At 54.0% G+C, this 9,670-nt stretch overlaps 1 protein-coding gene across 3 annotated transcripts in view; it reads right to left on the bottom strand.

Moving 5' to 3' along the window:
• The window catches only part of SUFU (SUFU negative regulator of hedgehog signaling), a 105,287-nt gene continuing 95,617 nt past the window's right edge, over positions 1-9,670 (bottom strand). For 2 of the 3 annotated variants that reach the window (XM_061162489.1, XM_061162490.1), the window contains exons 11-12: positions 5,667-5,735; positions 1-3,290 (exon numbers count right to left, since the gene is read on the bottom strand). In XM_061162489.1, the coding sequence (XP_061018472.1) occupies positions 3,201-3,290; positions 5,667-5,735 (159 nt within the window). In that variant the 3' untranslated portion in view covers positions 1-3,200. The remainder of the gene's footprint in view (positions 3,291-5,666; positions 5,736-9,670) is intronic. The other variant, XR_009696138.1, reaches the window with a different exon arrangement.

Raw genomic sequence — 9,670 nt, 5'->3', positions numbered from 1 at the left:
TTCTGCAAATACATTTAATGCACTTAGATTACACAGAGGAAGAGGGGACAAGAAGGAAACGACATCTAAGTGAGTCACCCAAAAATTCTTACAAAAGTCCCAGGCTGGCTGCAGCCCCCAGGAACCGAGTCACCATTGACATTAGAAACTAATATAAAATTTTACAAAATTCTGCTCATTGCAGCATTCAGGTACTTGTACAAAAGGAGGGCTCTTTCTACAGGGCTCCTGACTTATAACAGGGACCCAGGTACCTCACTTGACACAAGGACCTGGAAGCCAGCGAGGAAAGACAACCAGATAAAAAAATACAATCAAGGGAATTCTCTCCTGGTCTGCCCCATAGGGGTGGACCTGCAGGTTTTTTCCCTGTTCTCAATCTCAAAACCCAGTCCCAAGAACTTGCGTTTATTTTTTAAAACATGCTAGCCCTTTCGATTCTCCTCGAGGCTTCCCAGACCCTGCCCTGAAGCCTCACGTTTGGAAGAGAAGGGCAGGAAGAGGCACCAGCCCCCCAGCCAGACCTGAGACCCTGTGTGAGCTTCCCCACCCCCACAGAATGGCAGCTGGGGTCGTGGGCCTCCTGTAGTCCACACTGGGCCTGAGAAGCCGCGGGTGTGCCCACCTTGTGTTGCCAGCAAACAGCATGGAGGAGCCCCTTCCCCTCAGAAGCTTCAGCCACAGGGACATGGAGGGACAGGGTAGGAAGGGGCAAGCTTCAGGGAAGCCTATGGAAGAGGCAGATGTAGGGAGGGAGACTTCTTAACCTCCCCAACTTACTATGAGGTCAGGGCTTCCAAAGAGCTATGGAGAGGGAAAGGATGGGTCCATTTAGTGAGTGCCTGCCATATGCCAAGTGCTGTGCTGGATGTGCCGCATGATCTATCTTGCTTCATCCTCAGCGAGGGTCCCCTCTCAGTGTAGAGCCCCCTCTGGAAGGCACCACCGCCCAAAGGAGAGAGGTCTGGGCAGAGATGGTGGATGCTCTGCCACTCCTCTGGAGCCAAAGCATTGTAGGGAAATGAGATGGAGGCTGGTCTCAGCTGAACCTTGGAGGTTCCCAATAAGAGGAGGGGGGTGTGTGTGGGGAGGGTGTGGGCAGGGGAGGCAGGAAGGAGCCACAGGCTTCACAGGCTTGTTGTCTCAGAGCTCACCTGCTTCCCTTTTGCCTTCTGTACTGACCACAAAACTTAGCTCAGAAAATACCCCCCTGCCCCCAGGCCAAAGTAGGTGGGGTAGAGGCAGGTCCCTAGAAAGAATCTGTGGAAAAGCAGGTCAGGATGGCAAGGAAAGGAGGCAAGTCAATGACACCTCTTTGGCCACAAAACATCTAAAGACAAAGAGTTTTCAAGGTGGGGATGCTGTGGTGGGTAAAGACCAGGAAATGTCCTTCTGGAAAAGTCCTCAGAGCAGAAGGCATAGCTGCTGCCACTATCAGGCCCAGAGGGGCTTCCACCTTTGCTGTGCTGGTGGCGGGGTGGGGTGGGTGGTGGTATGTGTCTCCCAGATGCCAGGTGGATCTGCCTTGAAGCTCTGAGTTTGATGGTGCTAACCAGGTAGCCCTGAGGGTGTAAGCAGAGGAAGAGCCAGACCTGAATGGCCCCTTGGAAGTCCAATAGCCTGGCCACCCTCATGGCCCCTGAAGGCGGCTCTTTGGCTGGATGGCTCATCAGAGGTGCCCTGCGCCCTATGGGCCTTCTTGGCACTCCTGGTGGTGCCCATGTGTGTGGCGGTTGCAGAGAGGGGAAGGGCATGTTGTCTGTCTGTGTGGTCCCTGACAGACAAAAGAACTTTGTCGTGGGAGAGCCGGAAGGGTGGTCTCGTAATAGCTGTCCCCAGAGTTAGGGGTAAGAGGGCCTGAAAGGGGCTTGTGATTACAGGTCAAAAGTGGGAGACAACCCCAGAGACAATTACGGGTCAGAGATAGGTTGGCTATGAGACAGAAGACTGAGATCTGCAGTACTGCAGTGAGGGACCAAAGACCACTAGAGGCCAGGATGCCGGAAAGGAGACAAGACAAGGGGTAGAGAATGAAGGATGAAAAATTAATCAACGCAGAAATGAATGGAGGGCGGGAGAGTGCAGTGTTTGCAAAACTAATGTGAAAGACATGTGAAGAGGTTGATTTTTCTGTTTTTAATAAGTCAGAGTCCTGCAGCCTTGAGGCTGGGAGGCCCAGGGGATGAGGGAATGGGATGGGAGTGGCAAAGAGCTGGAGACCCAGGCCCTGAGTGGCAGGTGGGGATGGTCTGTGAAGTGCTGGGCTTCGCCCTCTCTCAGGCAGGCCTGGTTGGGAGGAAAATGCCTAGAAGATGAAGCTGGGGTCACCAAGTCTCAGAGACCCTGATGATTTTGAACTCTGTGGGGGCCCAGTCCACCTGGGAAACAGCAGCAGCCCTTCCTGGCCCCAGCTAAACTGGGCTCCAGGCTGCATGGGGGAGTGTCTTGGCTCCCCTGGGCCTGGCAGGGAAGAAAAGCGTCTGTGCAAAGCTGACTCCTCCCAGGCTTTGACCGGCAGGCAAACACCAGCACCTTTTCTGGTGGTGGCTCTGGGGAAGACGGCCCCAGGCCCTTGTCTGTGAGAATGAGAAAGTTCATCTGGAAATAAAGTTCTGTTTTTTTAAAAAAACATATATACATGGCTTCTGGACATCTTTGAAGAGCAATAAAATACCATCCGGTTTCTACAAAATAAAATAAGGGTGAAGAAAACCAAACACGATCAAAGGAATCGTTCCACGGCCAGAAGAGCTTGACTACAGAAGGCTTCCCAGAGTTGAGCTGGGCAGGGTAGGTGTCTGCTACACCCCCCTCCCGCTGGGCTATGCGGCAGAGGGTAGGTGGGAATGAGGCCTGTCTCCACCTGGGGGCACATCAGAGGTCCAGAGGCAAATCTCAAACCAGAACCTGCGGTGGCAGGAGGGGAAGGTTGACATTTTCCCGACTGCAGCCCACTGGGGCCCTGGCCTGGTCACGTGGCTCAGCCAGCTGCAGGGGCGGAGACCCCCCCCCACCAAGCTGCAGGTGAGGGGGGGCCCTGCAACCTGTGCAGGGCATTCCAGCAGGCTGCGGTGCGGGGGCTACGCAGTCATCCTCACATTTGTCCTTGTGTTTGCGGGAATCTCGTTTACACACTTGTTACACTGGAGTCACCAGGAAGCAGCTGGGCTCACCCTTGGCCCCTGCAGGGCCAGCCCAGGCTAATGCAGCGGGCTGTCGAAGACCACGTCGGGGAGGATGGAGACTTTGAGCTTCTTTTCTGGCCAGCTGTACTCTTTGGGAAGTTTGAACTGTGGAGGGGGCAACAAGAACAGAACCAGAGGATACACAGTTAGAATCCACTGCCTTCTTCCCACACTGCCTAGAGAGGCAAGGACTCTCACTCAGGCCCTGTCCCTTGGGTGCTGGGGCAAGACAGGCCACCGGTTGGTTGCCTGGCTTCAGTCACGAATGTTGAACCCAGGTGAGAGAGGCTGGGATCCAGCGCCGACCCCTCCTTCCCTGCACCCGGCCAATAATTAACTGGGCTTGGAGGAGGCTTGTTTTCTGACTCTTTCTTGACTGTGCTGACCTCCCTCCAGCTCACTTCCTTGGTTCTGCCTCTGGCCACAAGCATGTAAGGAATCTGCTCCCTGAGGCCCGGGGGCTAGAGGATGGGGGGGCAGAGGCAGGGGAGGGTACAGATGCTACAGGGAAGTGGCTTGAGGTCTGGAACTCTGTGGTCCTGTCCCTGCCATGGCTCCTTTCCGAGGCTGGCAGGGAAGAAAGCTGGAACCTGCCCTCTGGAGCCTTTGCCAAAAGGTCCAAAGGAAGAAGGCCCTGCCTTGGCCTGGTGGGAGTGGAGACGCAGAGCTAGTGTGGTGTGAGGTGACTTGTTGGGCCTGGTGCAAACTTGAGAGGAGCTCCCCACCCTGCTCCCCCTCGTTCATCCTCACAAGCTTCCCAGGGCTACCAGCCTGAGAGGTGCTGGCAGTGGCCAAGGAGAGCCCAAGTTCTTATGACCCGACTCCCCGGAATCACTGATTTGCCTACAGTTTTGTTTCTCAAGCTTCTGGTGGGGGATAGGGGAAGAGATTGACATGTTCCCTGTGTATGCGAGGACCCTGCATGGGGCCAGCAGGCACACAGCTGGTGATCAGAGATGCTCCCTGATTCAGGAGCAGGGTCTGCCTTTTAGGACTCATGCTAATCCGGGAGCAAGCTGGGAAGGAGGGAAGAGCAGGGCCCTCAGCCTGCCCAGAGGTGGTGCTAGAAGAGGACGGCCTGACACTGCCCGGCTGGTTCCCTCTCCCTCCCTCGGATGGGGGACTGTCCAAGCCAGGACCAAAGTGGAGAGGAGGGCAGGGTGTGGGGACAGCCTTGGACAGGAAAGAAAAAAAAAAGTCATTTTTAGTGACCTACTTTCCTAAGCTCCTCCTGGCTCCTGTCGCTCCTGCCTGGACTACCCCCCTTCCACCCCCTCAGCACCCGAGCTGAGAGCAGCAGTCTGGCGCTGTGCCATCCCTGTGCGACATGGCCTCTCCGGAAGCGCTTCTGGGCAGCCGGCTCTGGTCTGACTGAATGGGAGCCGGGCCTCGGGAGCTGGTGACCTGTGGGGGTTGACCGGCTGGCACAGACTGGGTACTTAGTGACTTTTCAATGTATAAATGAGAAGAGAGAAGACATTATCCCACTAGGGGTGACCTCAGGCTCTGAGGAGCTCCTGTCCACCTGGAGACCTGGACAGGCCAGTCCTGCCCTGTGGACGGTCCTCTGCCCTGTGGACATCCGTCGGAGGCCTCTGTGTCCGGGCTGACTGGGCCCTGGCTGAAAGCTGGCTCCTGCCTGGCCTCACTCTGGCTTGGAAGCCTGGCCCCTGGGAGGTGAAGGAGCTCTCCCCAAAATACACTTCTGGGCAGAAAGGGCAGAAGAAGGGTCTGTCTCTGCCCCCGGACAAGGGAGAGCCCAGAAGAGCCCTAGAACTGTCAGTGTGCTAATGTTCCATTAACCTATCTGGGCAGGACGCTGAGGCCAGGAAGGCTCAACCCCGCTGGGGTGCTGCTTGGTAGGAGGCCGGGGGAGGGGAAGGGACTTTCCAGGATGAGGTAAGTCCCCACAAACGAGGATGCCGGGAACAAGGAAGAAAAACAAAGGGGATTGTGGGCTCCACTCCTGTACCCCAGTGGAGTAGCCAGGACAAGCACAGGCCCCCACCTGGCCCGCAGCTCAGCTGGGGCTGGAAGAGGCGGGCCCAGAGGGGAGCACTCGTGGTCAGAGGCGGGAGGAAGGAGCGTGGCTCCTGGGTGGCCTGAGGCTGGAGCAGGAGCCCCTTGCTGCCCACCAGAACTCCTCCATGGAATGTTCTCTGGCAGCAGGCATGGGCTTTCTGTTCAGAACCTGCCAGGGAACAGCAGGGGCTGAGGAGAACTCTGTACTAGCCCAAAGGCCCTGGCTGCCTCTTCAATGAGCTTCTCGGGAGCTGGCAATTCAGACCATTTGCTGGGTGTCCTCACAAGGGTTGGGGGTGGGGAAGGGGGAGGTTCAGGGAAGTGAAATGAAGCCGTCTAACATCTCCAGAGTCTCCTTTCCAGCTTCTCTCCACACGTCAGAGACAGACACATGCACGCATGCACACAGAGACTCCTGGAGACTGGAACCTTGCTGTCAGAGAGAACCAAACAGCTTACTTCTTCTGGAGAAGTCAAATCTTCTAAGTCCTCCAACATTTTCTCTACAAACTCTTCGGTCAACAGAATCTGGGAAGAAGGCACAAGACAGGCTTTTATTATTATTATTTGTTTAAAGTGTATGGTCTTTTTGCTAATTGCCAAGCTATAGACCTTTGTTCAGGCTGTGGAGGAGCGATGAGCCCACTGTGATGTGTTCTAGGGCCAGGGGAAGTACTTGAGGCCTATCCCTGACTGTCACCCCCAGCCTGCCCCCACCTCCCACCACCATCTGCCTACAATATCAGAGGGACTGGGCAGAGAAGGAAGAACATACAGGACAGTGGGCATCAAGGTGAGGACATCAGGAGAGATGGCAGTGCTGGTCCCAGGAGGGACATGAGGATGGGCAGGGAAGGCCCCCTATTTTGGCAGTCTGGGCATCCTGCATGTTGCAGTATGGTAGAGGGGAAACAGAAAAGCCGAAGGGCAGAGGACAGTGACTCCAACATCCTCCTTGTTCAACAAGGTTCACGAGTTCCCCCAGTCCCACTTGGGAGGACAAAAGGAATCTGTTTGGGTTTGGAATACAAGCCTTGCCTGGAATCTGGAAATGCCCCGGAAGGTACATCTAGGAATGTCTGAGCTGCACCAACCTCTCTCATTTTACCAAAGGGAAAGGGACTCCTCAACACCCATCGTAATGTCTACCTCCTCTCAGGCCCCAAGCTCCCAAAGCCCTGCCTTGCCAGCCCCATTCAGCCACTGAATTCTTCAAGTTTTCTTTTAAGAAACGTCTTCTCCAGGGCACCTCCCACCTATCCCACTTCACTACTCTAGTCTGCTACCTCGTGGCTTCATGCTTGCTGTTGAGATCAGCCTTGCCCCTCTGTTCAGGGGCACAACCAGCACCCTCACCCGATATGTAGTCAATAGCAAGGATACCCAGGACTTTCTCAACCTGCAGGGCCATCTTCTCAACAGGCTCCTCTATTCAGGCCGGTCCCACGCTAGGCCCAGGCTAGGCATGTCTTTCCTCTTCCCAGCCTGATCCTGTCCTCCACCCGACTCCTCCCCATGCTGGTCCATGGGGCCTCCTGACCTCTGCAGCGGACCCTTCTGTGACCCCAGGCTGTGACTCTCCCCACCTGTTTTGCCTTCTCCAGTAGCCTCTGAATGCCCCGGGGTGGGATGTGGGGACAGAGGAACAGAAACAACGAGGTGAAGACCAAGGTGCGGGAAAAGTCCCCTATGACAAGGAGGAGGATCCAGGACTTGAGAAAATACTAGCAGGTTTCCCCAGGGAATTATCCATTCTGATAAGAACATATGTCTCAACGTTTGGAATAGGTCAGTGTATCAGATAAAGTGAAATGGCAGAGGAAGGCGGGCAAGCAAGTAGGCTCACTGGGCACCTCACAAGATGGACGTTTCCGAAGGGAGGAAGTTGACTGGGTGGAGGTGTGAGCAAGGGATGAGAAAACCACCCCAAGTGGGCAGACAAAACATCGAGCACACCGATGCACATTGAACCACACCGAGCACTGTACTAACTGCTCATAGAGCTTATCTCCTTCAGATGAGGAAACTGAGACACAGATAGGTTATGAGATTTGCCCAGTGTCACATGGCTTGTGAGCAGCAGAGAAAAGATCATGTCCTGGTCCTTATTTTTTTGGCTGAGCTGGGTCTTCATTGGGGTATGCAGGCTTAGTTGACCCATGGCATGTAGGATCTTAGTTCCCCAACCAGAGATTTAACCCATGCCCCCTGCACTGGAAGGTAGAGTCTTAACCACTGGACCACCAGGGAAGTCCCCATGTCCCAGTCTTGTCTGGACTCTAAAGTTAGTGTGCAAAGCAGAGCTTCCAAATCCTGAAGTCTAACCCTCACGGTATTTACTCATGTATTGATTCTTCCGGTCACTTGCCCGTCAACCTACTTGATTCCAGAAGCATTCCCTGGGTGCCTCTGCTAGGCCTGGCCCTGGGTGGAGCCCTAGGGAAACAGCCATGAAAGCAGTCCATTCCCCAGCTAGACAAGCACCTTCCTGGGACTGACGGGGAGCCAAAGGTCATCTCCTTCTCAGGCTACAAGCCCACAGTCAGGGACAAAACAGCTCCAACCACCAGCCCACGTCTCCTCACCAGTTTCTGTTTGAGAAGCTTAGGCTTCAAGTGGAGACAGAGTCAAAGTTTGGACAGGCAAAGCGGGTCTGTGAAAATGCTCACCTGAGATGCCCCCTCCCAGCTTCCTCCTGGTTCCCTAAGGTGGGACCGGGTAACTCCTCTCATGGACTACTGTGACGCTGCCCAATGCCACTGTTTCTAACTCCCACAGCTCTTATCCCAGGGTTCCCCCCACCACCCCCACCCCCCAAAGCCCGAAGTCTCTCAACCAGTTATCACCAGTCTGCTTGAGCAGTACAAAAGTCACATTCACATTTTGGGAATTTCCGGGGCTTGTTGCCATCTCTACAAATGCGAGCACAAACACAAGCATACCTAAAACCCAATTATATTACAATGGCTCCAGTCCGGGCCAGGCTGAACTGATTTCTAACCCACAAATACTTGGGAGGGAGGACATTTCTGCCAGAGAAGTAAATAGGCCTGGGACTGTAACTAGTGCTGGGGGTGAGAGGAGATGGGCAGAGGGTTCACAGGAATGGTGACCACACAGAGAGATTCCAAACAGCTGGAGAAATGGGAAAAATAACCCCACTAACAGGGGTTCAGAACTAAGCCAGTTCTTCTGACAAAGGTATGGAGTTGGTGGTGGAGAGAGGGTGAATTCCGGTGGCTTTCAGTAGACCAACTACCAAGTGTGTACTATTAATATCTGTGTGTGGACTCATTTTATACTCAGCTGGGGGAGAGGACTGCAAGACCAAAAGGAGGGACAAACCCTAGTGGCTCCTCAATTTTCACTTTTGGTGATTGGCTGGTTCCTGCTGGAAACTTCACATTATTTTAAAAAGAATTGAATGGGGAAAATTATACATGAGATCTGCATGATATTAAGGGTGACATTCCCTACAAAGAAACACGACAGACTGTCATAGCTCCAGGCACCTAATTTAATTTCCTTTGGGAGTTAAACCTTAGAAGCTCGGATTGAACAAACAGGCCCTGTTCTTTGTATATTTCAGACCTGGAGCTGAGACTGTTAACAGATCCTATCAACAGGACACTGGAGATAGACAGCCGCGATGCAGCAGCTCCTGGATGCTCTCACGAGGAACAGACACGCCGTTGTGATGCAACTGTGGGAAAAGCCTGTGCAGTTCTGGGACTTGGGACTCTTGAAGCTCCCTGGGTCCCCATGGAGCTGCCTGGCTCTGCCACAAATAATAATAAGAAGGGTTATGAGAATGACAGCAGTAAGGATAACACCACCAGCAGCCAGAAGCACCAGTGCCTCCTCCATGTGCCAGGCACAGGGCTAAGTGCTTGACTGGTATCATCTTAGGCCTCATCATCATGAGGAAGGTAACCATCATTTCCACTGTGCAGACGAGCGGGTGTCGAGACAAGTCAAGTCTGGACTTTAGAAGAGCAGTGACCTGAACTCATGGTGGTAGAAGATGCTCTTTTTCTGTCTGGGGAAGGCACCTCAATTCTAGAAGCTTCGTATATTCAGAGCTGACTTCTCTTCTCTGCTGGGGGAGGTGGAGGTGACTCTGGCTTCAACTCAATGGCCTGGAAAACCAGCGACACATCTCCTGGCCACCTGCTCAGCTCAAGAGGGCTGGAACCCTGGGCGTCACAGACAGGCAGCTGTTCAAAACCAGGCTGGCCAAGTGGAAAGGAAGGCAAACCACGCCCCGATACAGTTTCCAATGGGGCAGATTTCCAGGTCAGCTTGGTAAACGTGTATGTGAGGCCACAGTTGCTCCAGTCCAGAAAACAGCAGTAGAAATAATACTAATAATGAAACAGCTCTCATCGATGCTCATGCTCACTGAGAACTGGGCATAAGATGCTTATGTCTGTGCACAAACAGCCCTTGGAGGGAGAAGACGC

The sequence above is a fragment of the Dama dama genome, chromosome 15, assembly GCF_033118175.1.
Source record: "Dama dama isolate Ldn47 chromosome 15, ASM3311817v1, whole genome shotgun sequence".
Classification (NCBI taxonomy): Eukaryota; Metazoa; Chordata; class Mammalia; order Artiodactyla; family Cervidae; genus Dama; species Dama dama.
This window is presented reverse-complemented; position numbering and strand designations above follow the sequence as displayed.